Source organism: Temnothorax curvispinosus, unplaced genomic scaffold (genome assembly GCF_003070985.1).
Source record: "Temnothorax curvispinosus isolate PA1 unplaced genomic scaffold, ASM307098v1 QBEX01004768.1, whole genome shotgun sequence".
NCBI lineage: Eukaryota > Metazoa > Arthropoda > Insecta > Hymenoptera > Formicidae > Temnothorax > Temnothorax curvispinosus.
Window position 1 is genome coordinate 66,519 of NW_020214548.1, and position 16,915 is coordinate 83,433.

Below are 16,915 nucleotides of genomic sequence, written 5' to 3' on the forward strand. Positions count from 1 at the left end.
CTCAAAACAAGCGCGAAAAGCGGCCCATTTCACGCTCGCGTTAGGAAAATAGTATATTGTACAACTAGTGGGAAAAGTGGTCGACTCTGAATGTGTGTGAAGTTGGTGAGTGAACCATCAACTCCATTTCTCAACTAGTGGAGAAATGGATCGTTTTGCTCACTCAAAACAAGCGCGAAAAGCGGCCCATTTCACGCTCGCGTTAGGACTATTATATCACACGTGCGTGGAAAGTGGCCCATTACGCGCGCGCCATCTGTGCGGCAAATAGCCAATTCCATACACGAGTCAAAACGGTGCGGTAATGTAATATACGTCAAAACTACACACTCTATAGCACTCTCCTGAAAATTCTACCCCTATTTCATATACTTGTGGCAAAAATTCGGTCCAATAGTTTTTAAGTTAAAAATGTTCAAACATACATCACCCGAGAAATGTATGTTTGAACGTTTTTAACTTAAAAACTATTGGATCGAATTTTTACCAAAAGTATATAAAATAGGGGTAGAATTTTCCGGGGAGTGCTATAGAGTGTACAGATTTTCGTTATCTATTTTCTGAAAACCGATTTTTCAATGTTTTTAATTCTTATGGGTGGTGTATGTTTGAACGTTTTTAACTTAAAAACTATTGAACCGAATTTGTATTAAAACCATATAAAATAGAAGTAAAATTTTCCGGAGAGTGCTATAGAGTGTATAGTTTTTTGTTACCGATCTTCTGGAAATCGGTTTTTCTAATTTTTTTAATTCTTTCGGGAAATAATTGATTGAATCTCAAAGAATTATACATAAAGTAGGGGTAGAATTTTTCGGGGAGTGCTATAAAATGTACTATTACTATTTTTTGTTACCGATCGTTTTGGAAACCGATTCCGAATGACCGAATCTCAAAGAATTGTACATAAAGTAGGGGTAGAATTTCTCGGGGAGTGCTATAAAGTATATAATTTTTTGTTACCGATCTTTTTGGGAACCGGTATCAGAAGTTTTTCGAATTTTTCGGGAAATAATTGATCGAATTTTAAAGAATTGTATATAAAACAGGGGTAGAATTTCCCGGGGAGTGCTATAAACTGTATAGTTTTTCGTTACCGATCTTTTTGGGAATCGGTATTTTTTTGGGAATCGGTTACGAAATTTTTCCAATTTTTTAGGAAATAATTGAGTAAATTTTAAAGAATTATATACGACGGAATTGAACTTTAGTCGATAAAAAAGTAATATTTTTCAATTTATAGCATTTTAGAGAGCGAGAGAGAGAGAGAGAGAGAAAAAAATGATGCGGAAATTTATTGGCGTTAAATGTAAATATACGTTATCATCTATTTGCATGTCTTATTACATATGTCCTCCGGGGCGAAGCCCGGGTAACCAGCTAGTCTTTTTATATAAATTCCGTATAAAAATAACACTCAATAGATTCGAAAAGATGAATCTAACGACCTATATTTTTATATGTTTATCATGAAAATTACGATCGTAGTGAATTTTTGATGATCGATACTCTTCACAGGTTATTCTCAAAAATTCACTGCGGTCCTAATTTTTACGATAAGCATATAAAAATATAGGTTGTTGAATTCGTTTTTTTTAATCCTATCGATTATATTTTTGTACGAGGTTTCTATTTAAAAAATTTGACACCCTCAATGCCCTTCGAAAACCAGTACGGAAGGGTACGATTCTATCATGCTGAAAATGATCTTAACTTTGATAGTTTCCGAAATATTGGCGTGGACGGGTTAAATTAAACACCCTGTATAAGAGATATTTTAAGGTACCAGTTCATGTTTATATTCCACACACATACACCAGGACACACAATTTATTTTATATATATATTCAAATTAAAAATAAGTGTAAATAACATGTAATATGATCTTTTTTTATTTTTTCAATTATTTTTATTTCTTTTATTCCTTTTTGAAAGCTATAGGTAACAAAAAATTGTCATTCTACTTGCATACAAGAGGTGATTATTATCGGACACCCTGTATATACCTAGATCACAAGAAATAAAAAAGTGTTATAAAGAATATAAAAAGACCAAAATTAAAACATATACAATAATTTTTTATAATTTATTCTATAATAAAATAATAATGCAATATATAATGACAAAATTTTTTAGTTTGACATATTTTAAACTTTATTTATGTAAATAACATTCCAAAATAGAAGTATACAATTAGTTAATAAAAAAGTTAAAATAATAATTGTAATAAAAGTAGTGTTTTTAAAAATAGATACCTTATACATTAATCTCTGTAGAATAAGTTGTGTTATGTTAACTAAAATATTTTTTTACAAATGCTGCGTTCTAATATTCACTGCGAGTATTAAAAATCTATAGTTTACGTCACGTATGCAGGCAGACAAAAATGTCAGTACTAGCAACGTAAATGAAAGTAAGATAAACTTAGATTATATAATCTTTATGCTATGATTATAAATATGTAATATTATAATACATTTCTTCTTCTTTTAGAGAGAAAGTATGACATCCCATTATCAATTTGGCGAGAGTTATAATCGATATCCCTATATCGGCAAAGTATCGGTAGGAGAAGAGGATAGTGTTGACTTCATCTATCAATTTGTGAAGAAAAGATTTGTTCCTAAGACCGCTACACTGTTATTTCATACTGCATATTTCATACTGCTCCTGACATAATTGGGCCACCCAAATCTCTAAACTATGAAGGACTATTACCTTTACCTTTTAGGAGCTATGGATCAGGATCGTTGGTATGTGTATATTTCCTGGTATTATCTGTTATATATTGTCATATACAAAATAATCGCAATCTAAATTTACGCTATAAGATTTTGTAGTATTTGCACTTTTTGACTTGTCAATTCAGAATGATGTCGATATCTCAACATCTACATAGCAATACAAATAAGAACCTTTGCAATGGCCAGCTAATTTTATATAGATTTTTTTGATTAGGCAAAGCTAGAAAATAATTATATTAATGTGTAGTATTTAAATTGATAAATAAGATATCGTTAGATAAGTTGGGTTATAGAGTATAATTATATTTTCTATTTTGAAGATATCGAGTTTCATGAAGCTGTATATCCAATCAGAATCTCTTTATACGAAATATATAATCCTGGAAACGTAATTCAAATTTGGGCTCAAGATCCTAATAATCAGTGGCATCAGTTGTGGAATGGATCGTCTCAGATTGTGTCCCCAACATCAAGATCATTTTCCCCACCCTTATCGCATCCATGTAACTTTAAAACTAAAATGCTTAGATTAGTATTTGAGAACAGCTCACCTAAATCTTACACAAAGCTAAATGCTGTGATGCTTATCGGTACATCAGATTTAATCCTTTCTAAAAATCCTAACGAGAGTTTAACTAATCTGTTAAAAAAGTTTAACTGCATGTACTTTTTATACCGTGAGAATGATGATAACAACAGCAGATTTGAAAAGTGCACACTTGGATATAATTCATCTGCAAAAAAATTTACCTGAATCTTGCGTTATTTGTAAAAGGTATTACTATTGTCAACATTAGGTAATATTAAAATCCTTTTATTTTGTTAATAATGTAAATAAATTTGGGCCGATGTTATTTGCAGCGGTGCAGGGACTTCTTGTGAGGTAATCCCTGGTCATGTGCAACCTCTTGGACAAAAATACTCGCGTTGTCTTTTATTAAAAGGTCATTCAAATAACACACAGAGTATGAAACTCTCTTCGGATGAATCCAAGGAGCTACTACGTTGCAGTTTGTCTGCGCTTCCTGTAAAGTATCCTAAGAAGTTTATTTCTTATAATAATATTTATTGTAATATCATCTCGTGTATTAAAGTTTTATATTCTGATCTTCGTGCGAGCCGCGCGCCGGGCGGAGCGGTGTGAAATCACGGTTTCGGCCGCGCTCTCGCACTCGGCGAAGATCGGTTCCCGTCGGCGCTTGTCGGACCTCCGAGGGCTCCGATGCCGCGAGCCGCTAATTGCTCGCGCACACGATCTTGTGTCTTGTTATGAGCGACGCACCGCGCTCTGTCTTCGCCCGACAGATGGTCGGTCGGGCGGCATCCGGCTGGTGGTGACCGGGAGTTCGATGGATCTGAGGGCTGCATCGTTACAGGGTTCAACTTTGTTTATTGTTTAGACTCACATTATGTTTATTGATTTGACTCATGTCAGACACATCGATTTTCATTTTCGATTTTTGATTTCATCACATTACCTTTAACGCAAGTCATCTTCCTATAGTTTGTCTATCTTTGACATAATTTGACTATTAAGGTAAATAATTTTTTCTACTATAATTTATGTGTTAGACTTTCCGACTCATATACTGTAGCTTTAGATTACATATTTGTTATTTTAAGGATTTCTGGCTATACAATCTCAAAAGTTTAATTTGAAATTGATGAAATTCAATAAATTGATAATTGCTGACAGGTAGCTGAATATTAAATATAAATGGGATGCGTTCCGAAACTCAACCAGACAACCTTTTTCCCCAACTGTATGTACCTATCTGTTTGCGTCCTTCCATATCCCCACCCTCTAGCTAGTCTTTCCTTTCCAGTAATTTACCTGAATTTGGATTTGGATTTAGATATATAACTTTTCAGGTCCATGTATTTCGTAGGAGTTGGCAGTCTTGTATATAATATAGATATGGACTCACACAGAAGTTGTACCGCATGACACTAACCGCATATTTTCACATTCTTCTCTTTCTTAATTTTTTTCATTTTATACGGAAGAAATCAACCCTTTGCTGATAAACAGTAAGTAGTATAAAAATAAATAAATAGAAATTAGTTTTTTTAAATAATTTTTTGATTCAGTTCCGAGTTAAATTTCCGGTAATTCTCTTTATTCACTGTGTTCGACTTAGTGTTATATTTGATGAGTTAAAAAATATATTTTAAAAAATTTTAATAACTTAGAAGCGTAAGCGTAAGTATAACGAACATGAGCAATTTATTTTTTTTTAGTGCTCATGCATGCGTGTATGCTGTATGTTTTGCTGTATGATGCATACACGTGCTCCAAGTTTTTCTATCACCACGTGCTCGCAATATATCTCAGATTTATAAAAAAACATTTCTCTATTAAAAGAAATGTTAAGAAACTGTTTTTTCTTTAAAATCTTTAATTATGTCTAATCGATCATTGGTTTTGGTCAGATTAATCGTCAAGACATTTCAACCATAATATACCTATTATACATAATTACATTACATAATTATTACATTATTCATAACATTACATTATTCATGACCTTATATATTTCCCTTATGAGGACCTAATATAATTTTACAAGGGCCTGATTGTGATAACTTATAAGGACCTTATAGAAAAACTGCGTTACACGTTTACTTAGGTACCGATAAGGCAATAGTATCAGTTTCTGACAACTAAATCAGGCAAATATTATATGATCCTTATTTGAACCCTAGTTTAATTTCCAGTCGGGATATATATATTATATATATTATATATATAAGAGAGCATCGTGTAACTAAGTTATTTGTGAGTTCGACTGATATATTTTAATCCTCGGTTGTCACACGGTCAAAGTGACCCCAGATTATTAATTTTTTTATTAAAGTAACATATCTTAAGAATACTATGCAAAATTTTGAGCAAAAAACATTGAAAATGAAAGTTATGATTTTTTAAGGATTTTTTTTTAACATGATGCCACTTAAAAAGTTAATTTTTTATAATGAGAATACATTCTACAATGTTTAAACTCAATTCTAGAATTTTTTGCGATCCATTTAAACTGTTAGTTTTTGAACAGCAGCTGCTTGAAAATTGGTTAGGGTTAAATTGACACCGTGTGACAAACGTGTTCGAAAAAAGAGGTGTGACAACCGAGGGTTAAATTTTATGTATGTACATAATAGTCTATAATAGAAGTACAATTTGTTAACAGGAAAGTTAAAAAAGTAGTTTTAGCGAAAATTAATGCTTTTAAAAATAGATACCTTATATATTATTCTCTGTAGAACAAGCTTTGTTTTGTTAATTAAACTCTTTTTCTACAAGACTTGCATTCCAATATTCACTTCCAGTACTAAAAATCTATAGTTTACATTACGTACACATGCAAACAATAATGTCAGCACCAGCAATGTAAATGAAAGCAAGATAAACTTAAATTATATAATCTTTACGCTATAATTATAAGTATATAATATTATAATGTATTTCAGCATATGTTAAAAAATTAAGGATTATTACTCTCTATATTTTTTGTCTTCTTTCAGAGAAAAAGTATGACATCCCATTATCAATCCTTTTATTGCGAGAGTTGTAATCGATATCCCTATAACGGCAAAGTATCGGTAGGAGAAGAGGATAGTGTTGACTTCATCTACCAATTTGTGAAGAAAAGATCTGTTGCCAAGAACCACCAAAATATTAGCATATTTCATACTGCTCCTGACATAATTGGGCCACCCAAATTTCCAAACTATGGAGAACTATTTCATTTACCATTTTTCCTTGGACATATGTTGGTATGTGCATTTCCCGGTATTATGTTATTGTCCCGTGGAAAGTAAATCTAAACTTACAAGAGTTTGTCGTATTTGATACTTTTTGACTTTTTAATACAGAGGAATAATGATGTCGATATATCGCAATAGCTCCATGGCAAAACACAGAGCCTATGAGGCGGCTTGATTTTGTACGATGGTATGAGGCGACGATCGAAAATAATTATATTGGTAATATTTTAATTGATAAATAAGATATTGTTAAAGAAGATATATTTTTGCATGTTAAGAAGAGAGTATAATTATATTTTCGATTTTAAAGATGTCGAATTTCATGAAGCTGATCCAATCAGAGTCTCTATATACGAAGTATATAATCCTGGAAACGTGATTCAAATTTGGGCTCAAGATCCTAATAAACAGTGGTTTCAGTTGTGGAATGGATCGTCTCAGATTGTACCCCCGACATCAAGATTATTCTCTCCACCCTTATCACATCCGTGCTACTTCAAAACTAAAATGCTCAGACTAGTATTTGAGAACAGCTCACCTAAATCTTACACAAAGCTAGATGCTGTGATGCTCATTGGTACATCAGATTTGATCCTTCCTAGATATCCTAGAGAAAGTTTACAAAATCTGTTAAAAAATTTTAACTGCATGTACTCTCCATGCCATGACGATGTTCATAATTTAACAGCAGATTTAAAAAGTGCATACTCTGATATAGTACATCTCCAACAGAATTTTCCCGAATATTGCTTTATTTGCAAAAGGTATTATTATCGTCGATATTAAGTAATATTTAAATTCTTTTATTTTGTTAATAATGAAAATAAATTTTTTCTGATGTTATTTACAGAGGTCTATGGATTTGTCAAGAAGTAATTCTTGCTGGTTATGCGCAACCAGTTAGACAAAGAGATTCGCGTCGCATTTTATTAAAAAGTCATTCGAATTATGCAAAGCGTATGAAACTCTTTTCGGATGAATCCAAGGTGCTACTACGTTGCAGTTTGTCTGCGCTTCCTGTAAAGTATCCTAAGAAGTCTCTTTCTAATAATAATATTTATTGCAATGTTATCTCGTATATTAAAATTTTATATTTTATCTTTGCAGGATGAAATGCTATTAAAAATATTAAAAAACTTAGATTTGACGACGTTATGCCGCATGAGTAAAATAAATAGGCGCTTCAATTATTTAACACGGGATCCTGAACTCTATACACGGTTGAACATGCGAAATGTATCTCCCATATGTATCAATATATTTCGTTACTTTACATCTAGATGTAAATATTTGCAACAGTTAGATCTTACAGCAAGCAAATTTCATGTTAAGAATTTCGTAAAGTTTCTTGATAATTGCGGCAGGCGTTTAACGCACTTAAGATTAAGTTACTGCTAATCTGTTCACAAGGTTGTCCTATTTAAAATTTCAGAGATGTGTAAAAATTTGAAAGGTATGTATATATGATACATATAAAATATATGATTGTCAAGATTATGGATAAATTGTGTATATAACCATTACATATTTTTCTCAGAATTGGATCTAAATAATTGTCTTAAGATAAACGACGAAGGATTTTCGTGTCTCGAAAAGCTAAATAATTTGGAACATTTAAATCTTTGTGACACACGTATAACATCTGAACGTCTTTGCAAAATACTGCAAAAAAATCAACGGATGCGTGAGTTACATTTGGCACCTGTATTGCGTACAAACCTAGACATAGACGCAGTTGCAATAAAATTGAGATATTTATGTCCTAACTTGAAAGCAATAAATTTACATAGGACACTTAATCATACATCGAAAAGTATTAACGCTTTCGCTGACTGTAAGAATTTACGAAAAGTGTACCTTCCCTTGTAAGTGTGTGCTACATTTTCTTTTACAATACATGTTACCGTATTCTTTATCAAAATTTTTGTATTTGCTTCTCTTGCATTTCGAGCATCTTGAGAAAGTTACATTAATTTTTTTTGCGATTAAAATACTATAATAACTATATGATTTTTGTTACAGATACGGATACCCAATCGCTGCTGATAGTTTGTACAAATTACTTTCTTCCTGTCAACGCTTAGAAGTAGTTTGTTTGTGCCGTATTGTCCTCACTAATCGCAATTTGGAATTACTAACGCAGTGCAGAAACTTGGGACGATTATATCTGTTTCGGGTGGAACTTGATACACCTGATAAATATTCCATTATTTTAGAACAATGTTCAAAACTGCAAGAGTTTTATCTTATATTCTGTAATATTAGCGATTGCTTGGTTAACCAATGGAAGGAAAGATATCCACATGTGTCCGTCTATACGTTCGACAATGATACATACGACGGCGTAAATCTAGATTTGTGTGTAGATCGTAGAGAAAGTTTGGCTATTTTGAATCACTCTTTTTTAATACAACTTGAAAACTGTTAAAGATAGCTGAACTTTGTTTACGCTGAGTTGTAATGCCAAATGTTTGTTATAACGTGTTTCTAGCCAATTTTGTTTATTTATAGTAAGTTTAATGTTACAACAAAATTTTCGAAGGTAGATTTTTGTCGAGTAATTTGAACTATGTTGGGCAAGGTGAATTACTTTATTAATCTGGCAAAAAATAATTTTTATCGTGTTTTAAAGCGTTAGTAATAAATGTTTAAGATGTTAATAATAAAATAGTCTGTAATAATTATTGTATTATTTATATTTTATTGTAATTTATTACAATCTTTACCAGCTTCTCCATTTATTTTATTGTAATTTATTAAAATCTTTACCATGCAGCTTCTCCATCATGAAATAGATTTTTTAGCCTATTCCGTGTAGCGAGTTTTGATAGGCCATGGATCTCAAGTCTTGTTAAGGAGGTTTACCTACTACTTTGGAGTAAAAAATGCGATTGAATAATAATGTCATTACAGCGATCCCGAATTATATGCAATATTAGTATAATGAATTGTGGATGCTAGTTATGTGCTATATTTTTCGTAAATTATTAGTGTATAGAATATTAACAAATACAATGCCGAAGTATAAGAGCGTCAACAACTCAGGAATCGTTGTCAGGTACTTATTATCCAACATTATAAAGTAAAAGAAAAATCACAAATAATTTATGAAAATCTATATAAACAATTGTCAGAGAATACTAAAGATTTAAAATGATTAATACACTGATGATTGCGTGGATTCATGATTAGTGGTTAAACACTGTTTGTGAGTTGTGAGGTTGGATTCGCATCAGTTGTTGCGTTGCCAATGGCAACGTCTGTCATTACTACTTTGATCCACGAGGTAAAAGTAAATTAAGCTTTAAATCCACACGGTAAAATCCTATTTTTAAAGTTTTTATGCAATCCTTGATGTTTTATCTGTCAAATGTTAGTTCTTCAAAATCCTAAGTTGGCTAAGTGTGTATTAAATCAGTGATCATTTACCTCAGAGCGACCGTTTCTCATGAGGCGATGGGCTCAAAGTGGTCAACTTTTGAATAATATTTAAAAAAACTATACGGTCAATATTGCTTAACTTTTGGGATTATTTGTGTAAAGCGTTTATGTAAATTATATAAAAAAATTAAGACTCTAAGTTGACTTTCGACTAATAGGCGAATTTCCTTAAGTCGTAGAATTTTGCTTCCACTATCTCGACTTGTCCAAAATCACTATTTTTACCTTTTTATTATATAAAATAGAAATGTATACTATATGACATTTACTAAGTATATTTATTTTCATATTTTTCTAAAACTGAATAACTTATCAAAATTATATGATTACAAATATCAAGTGACACTGTAGCGTCGCGACATCAAGTACATAAAAAGAGAGCTATGTAGCAGACGATGCTTAGCAGAACGGCATGCTATTAAGTAGTTTATTCAAAGTTTTTGAGTCGATCAATTTTCCGAATTTCAAGAAAAAAAATTGTGATCGAAAATCTGACGACAGTTTTCTAATATAACATTGATATGAGCTTTCGATTGCGACCAGTCTGATTAAGATTGATGCTAATATACTGCTCTCGAAATCTCACATGTCAAAAATCCTCGGCGAGATCTCAACAAGAGATTCAGATTCCAGTCAAACACGAGTTTGCTCATGCACTCATAAATGCAAAACCCTCAATTTGTCCCTCAAAACACATTCATACCACTCTGGTCAGAGTGGTCAGTGCAGCCGCATTCATATGCTCATATTTCTTGACTCTGATTGAGATATTAATTGGTTATTTCGCTTGTGCGTTTTACATGCATAATTTAATTATGTGCGCGTACGCATATATGTAAAGTTTGTCAGATTTGATATTGTGAGGTTACGTGAAAATGATAATTATGCATTGTAGAGGGTTCTCCTACAATTACTTTAACCTTGACATACATATGTTGTCAAGGGTATCATCCTGATTAACGTACAAAAGATTTTAGTAGTTAAGATTTGGTTGATTAGAACCAGCTTTATACGCGATTAAAAGTCCATATGCGAAGTCCATATATGGACCATGTAGCCTGTACTCCCAAAGTCAATATCGATTTGACATTGCGTCGATTGTAGAACCCCACTTGTGCTACTAAGCTAACCTTCTATCAATTCATAAAAAGATTAAATTTAAAATAAAAAAAAGTGTACAAATTAGAAACTTGCACATTGTTTCCTTATCATTACAGGTCGCTACCATTCCTCCTATTTTATTTCGCTTATAAAGTTTCCTCTATGAGGAAGCCAAAAACTAATTTAAATATTAAATTATGCATTGAATAAAATACAAGCTTCCTCAAAGAGGAGCTTTGTGAGTGAAATAAAATAGGAGCAATGGTAGCGATCTGTAATAATGAGGAAGCAATGTGCAAGTTTCTAATTTGTACACTTTTTTTGTTAGGCGCGGTGGAAGACTGCAAATTTCAAGATTTTAAATATCTCAAATACGTCCATATTCAAAACTGACCACGCCTTTGAGTATACACCTGAGTGAAAATTGAACAAAAGCACCTTATAGTAGAGAGTTTGCCCTGTAAAACCTTTTTTTAAACTTTTTTTTACGTTAATTATTCGCTGAGTAATTACAGTTTAAAAATCGGCAAAAATTTACTGACAAAAAGTGATCCCCTAATTTTTTTGAGCAGTGTATATATATATATATATAAATATAAAACTACATATTTTATTTGCAAGAGAAGGCATTATATGTGGGTGGAATTTCTCGAACGTCACATATGTTTGCATTGCATAAGAACAATTTTTATCGAAAATATATTCTTGCTCTGTTCTCAAAATACTTTTTTGCTTCTCGGACGGAATTCAGATCGCGACCAAGGCATAATCTTACTTGGGAATTCCACGGACGATGGAAAGTAGCTTTGCGGTTACCATAAGCACCTCCGACGCAGCAGTTACAATTAAACAAAAATTGTTCAGAAAGTAGTCGAGATAATGATTTAACGCGAAAAAATTTAAGCTCATTTTTGAAAGCCTTTATGATCTCATCTAATATTAATTGATATTTCGGCAACTGAAGTGTTAAAGATAAGCTTTCATGGCCTTTTGCGCTTAAAGGCCAAGATATTTCGCAAATCTACCCGTGTTAAGTTATTTTAGAAAATAGAGAGAAAATATCATCTACAAAAACGTTCGCCATTTTTAAAATAAAGAAAAATCTTCGAAAAATTCCATACGAAATTAATGCTTTTGTAAATTGTTTAAGTAATTTTTCTGTAAACTGTTTAAGTAATTGGATTTGAACATTAAATGATTTCAGTGATATATAGTTACAAACAAAGAAAAAGTAAGAAAATACATAATTAAAGGATAAAAGTTTTTCTTTGTCATTCAAAACGATTTTTCTTTCAAATTCGAAAGTTTTTGATTTTTAAAATATTTGCTGGTACTAAAAATTCAACAAGAAACAAAACACTGTTTTCTTTTATATTTGTGTTTTACAACATAGCTGAAGAAACAGCAATCATAATGCGTGTGTCACCGAACTTTATCGTCTTCTCTAAGTTTTCCGCGAACTGTATGACAGAACTTCATGCCATTTATGGCGTTATTAACTTTCCGGTTCTATGTCTCTCGTCATATATGCAAACTTTATAAGAGTCGCATAGAATTAACGGATCTTTTCGGTTCTTCTTTACGGAAACTATTCGACTCTTCAAAACGTCAGTGGCGTCTAAGACGAGACTAATCTAATTTAAAATGTCAGCGTCAGTTCAACCGTCGACGGATTTTATTTGTCGTTGCGAATGTATTGGATTTGTCGCTTTAATTGCGAGCGTGGCTATTTGACGGCGTCAATCTTATTTTTTCGGCGCAAATATTATTAAAAAAAAAAAAACTAAGGCGATTTTAGGTGAGTTTCTGGAAATAATCTGTGCTGTTCATTTATATTTTTTCAATAAGCGCGAACTAACTTATATGAGCAAGTTATTAAAATTTTCGTTAAAACTTATAACTACATAAATTTTCATACAAACACGTACAACGATAGTTTTACATACATTTCGTGCTTAGTAGAAAATTGAGAGAATAATGATTCTCCGATATCTTTTAACGTAAGCTGTTCACTCAAATCGAACTATGTATCAAAATCAATTTTCCATTTGTTCTCCGTATATTTTTAACTCAAAACATTATTAGCGATATTTGCAACACAACTGTCGGGATGGAACACCATAGATCCTCTTATCACATTAACCACTTTGACTTCTCGACATTTATTGTTCTTATCTTTTCTACAATTTAATTATAAGACATGAAGTTCCGATCCATAAATTAATAAATTATATTATAATAAAAATTCTTGTGTGATAATGAGTTTACTGAGGCTGAGGCTCTAAAATTTTATAGGATGTTTTGATATATGTAATAATTAATTTACACTGGGGATGGGTTAATGTCAGGCCAAAACGTACGCCAAATTTTGACCTAATTAAAGATTAAGACATCAATGACATCTTGTTACGGCTCTGTGCTCTTTCCATTTAATTATTGATTAAAATCTATTTTCTTAAATATCATTTACGGTGCAAAGAATATTGCCTACATTTCAAATTTTTTTTAAAAGAAAATGATTAGTTGATATCGTAAATTATGTCATGTGCATCGCACGTTTTTTTTATCTCTTCACGTTTGGAACAATCAGAAATAAAGCATGAAAATTTCATACGACAGCAGCAAACCTGTCTATTGAGAAAGGTTACGATTTGTGATTCGAGTCGCCAAATTTATCATATCTAGTTTTACCAATTTTGCCGGTCAAATTGAAATGATAACAGGATAGAATAGGAAACGTCACATCTGTGCATGTACTGGTATATGTTAGTACAGATTTTCGATAACTAAATGTATCAAAATTTATGAGTGAAGTTTTGACGTCACGATATCTCTCCAATCTCTCGCTATTCGTCACTGTCGCAGTATGATGTACGCATCGCATACATTATATTCTGGTGGCACATATGCCATAAATCACAATTTAAAGTTCTTTATATTCTTTCTATTCTAATAAGCTGTTTTGTCAGAACTTTTTTTTGTTTAAAGGCATTTAATTTGTCCAATAGTATACATTAAATTTGCATTTTTGCAACTGCATAAAATAATTTTATATATAATTCTATAAATAATATTATTTAGTAAATTAATAAAAATTATAATAAACGCGTCTCATAAAACGGGGTAATTAACAACAATAACATATCAATCGCTTCCTTAACAATTATTAACAAAATCGTTCGCGCAATGTTGAGTTTATACTTAATTGGGTCGCTTCTTTTAATCGAGATTTAATGCGAAAGTCGTCGTTAATTAAGGAGAACACATGTTTCTTTGTCGAGCGCCATAATTTTTAATCGTTACATACACCACTTAAGGTGGCTAACGATAACCACGTGATTCCGCTCGTCGCTGAAAAAGAAACGAACTCGAGAAAGCACTCGTAAAAGAGACGGAGAAAAATTAGAAGTGTTCTCCGAGTTGCATCATTAAGTGCCACATTTCGCGACGGGTAATCGCGTTTACAAGCAAATGAAAGTATGTATTAGTGCCAAGGAGATAAACAAAAAAAGAAGAAAGAAATGTCGAATATTAACCCTAGCTCGCTGGTCCAGTGGACCGCTAAATTTTTTTCAGTTTTCTAGTTTTTATATAATAACATATAATTTTCTAGTTTCCTTATAATAAATTTAGTTTAAATTCAAATCATTTTCTTGACCTGATATTATCACAAACATCTTATTCAGAGTCTGCATTTTCCAATTTTTACAGAGAGAGAAAGAGAGAGAGAGAGAGAGTACAAGCTTAAAAATATTAATTAAAATAAAAATAACAATGCGACAAAGTCGATCGGTCTCACGGACTGAAGTGTGGCGAATTAGGGGGCAAAAAGGACTCGAAAAATAAGTGTGGCTAGCTAGGATTATAATGTCGCAATTAATAAAATGATAACACGAAAGCTTTTTCAACGGGGATTTTCAATTTGATATATTTCACACATTAAACCTACGTCAAATGTACACGGAAAGAACAATTTTACTGAAGTATCTAAAAATTTAGCTATAGATACATAATTATAGTATATTAGAAAATAATTATATAGTAGGTCGCTGAAGTATGATAATAATGCTGTAAAAAATTTTGACATTTTAGCAATCAATTTAAATGTTCTACATAATTATTTTGATGGTCCAACAAAATTATTTTTAGATCTGTATCTTGCTAAATTTTTAGATACTTCAGTAAAAAGTTTTTTCTATGATATATCAGCAAGATTAATCTGGATTATCATCAATATCGTTTTTATATTCATTCCATTCCACGATCGACGCGGATTTTCGATGATGTCGTCGCACATTTCGGCGGACAGATCGGACGGAAACGGCGTTTTTACGAGCGGTTTTGTTGCCCCGGTCCCCGGTTCGTCGGTAGTCAGCACACACCGTGCTCCACGCCGTCAGTGTCGCGCCGATGGAAGGCGCGGTTTTGCGGTTGTTTGCCGACGGCTTCGAGGGCGTCCGTTACATGTCGGGAATAAATAAAAAGGAAAAAGAAGAAAATTGCGGGAAAGGGAAGATGTAGGCGGATAGAGAAAGGCTCGTACACGCCTCGTCTTTTAAGAGGCGCGTTCGTAAAAGTATACCGGAAGGAACGTCACAACCGTGAACGGAGGGGAAGGAATGATGCAATGATATGATATGGAGAACATAATGAAATGTATACAGGTAATTAACGTGCCTGATAACGGTAATTTATATAAATATTTAATAAAGAGAGAGAGAGAGAGAGAGAGAGAGAGAGAGAGAGAGAGAGAGAGGAAGAAAAAAAGACGTAATTGTATTTATCTGGATCGAAGCTATACGGGGCGACTCAAATAATTTGATCATCCTAATTATTTCTACATAAAAAATTGTTCATTATTTATTATTAAGTTAGTTAAAAAATTAGTGTAGTACAATTTTAAAAGCTTTGAAACTGAAGTAAGGTCTTAATTGCGAGGCTTGTTACATCGGACAGACCAAAAGAAATTTGGAGACTAGAATCAAAGAACATTGTGCTGATATTAAAAAGCATCCCAGCAATAATTCTGTGGTTAGCAAGCATAAGACCTCTTGCAATCACAAATTTAATTGGTCTAGTCCCAAAGTTCTACATAGCAAGAAACACTTCAAAAAGAGAGAGATAGCCGAAATGGTGTTTATAAAATAAACAATAACACTATTAATTTACAGAAGGACACCGATAACCTTCCCGTTATATATGGCAAAATAATAAATTTAATGTAAGTTTTCGGTTACCTCTGCCTTTGTTTCTCACTCATTGTCCGTCGTCCGTTGTCATCTAATGTGAACGCACCACCAAACATCACATTTGTTAATATGACTCGTCTATTTTTTATCACCATTTGACATACAAAACATGTAAGCTGGTGCTCTTTTTTATTACTGTCTCCTTATTATACTTTTTTGTATTTCACTTTAGTTTAGTAACTATTATACTTTCTTTGTATTTTAGTTCGTAGACTCATTGCTGCCACATTGTTGTACAATGAAGTGTTTTGCAAGCGGTTAATTGTATTGTACGCACTTGAAAAGGACCGGAAACTCGGTCGAAACGCGTTGTGCTTATTAAATAAAAAAATTGCCAGTTCGGTCGAAGCAAAGGAGTTTGTTTAATTACTCACTGGCAAAGAAAAAGTACTCTGTTGTAATAAAGAATATTATATTATAATAATTTCATACATTTATTTGAGCCACACAGATTATGTTCCAAAATAAATATTTAAATTAATCTACTAATAATATATAACAAAATTAATTTAATATAATGTCCTTTGTATAACAGTTTGATAAAATTATAGATAATTAGCTTGAGGTGTGTACACGACCCGTAAAGATCGTGGGCTATGGCGGTGAAGGAAACAC

General features: G+C 32.2%; 2 protein-coding genes across 2 annotated transcripts in view; one reads left to right on the plus strand and one right to left on the minus strand.

Moving 5' to 3' along the window:
• The window catches only part of LOC112453928, a gene marked incomplete at its 3' end in the record, with an annotated part of 139,741 nt that overhangs the window by 66,066 nt on the left and 56,760 nt on the right, over positions 1–16,915 (minus strand). The gene's annotated exons all lie outside the window — the stretch shown is intronic.
• On the plus strand, positions 6,349–9,132 carry LOC112453926. Its single transcript, XM_025014972.1, has 7 exons — positions 6,349–6,518; positions 6,618–6,728; positions 6,820–7,273; positions 7,360–7,528; positions 7,617–7,962; positions 8,047–8,374; positions 8,532–9,132. Exons 2-5 carry the CDS (start codon positions 6,671–6,673, stop codon positions 7,905–7,907), a joined length of 972 nt encoding a protein of 323 aa, XP_024870740.1. The 5' UTR covers positions 6,349–6,518; positions 6,618–6,670; the 3' UTR covers positions 7,908–7,962; positions 8,047–8,374; positions 8,532–9,132.

Bases quoted from the DNA above. Each gene is read 5' to 3' on its own strand.
- LOC112453926 (XM_025014972.1), top strand. From the start codon at position 6,671: ATGAGGCGGCTTGATTTTGTACGATGGTATGAGGCGACGATCGAAAAT. The intron at 6,729-6,819 runs GTAATATTTTAA...TCGATTTTAAAG, and splicing joins GATCGAAAATAATTATATTG to ATGTCGAATTTCATGAAGCT. The intron at 7,529-7,616 runs GTAAAGTATCCT...TTATCTTTGCAG, and splicing joins GCAGTTTGTCTGCGCTTCCT to GATGAAATGCTATTAAAAAT.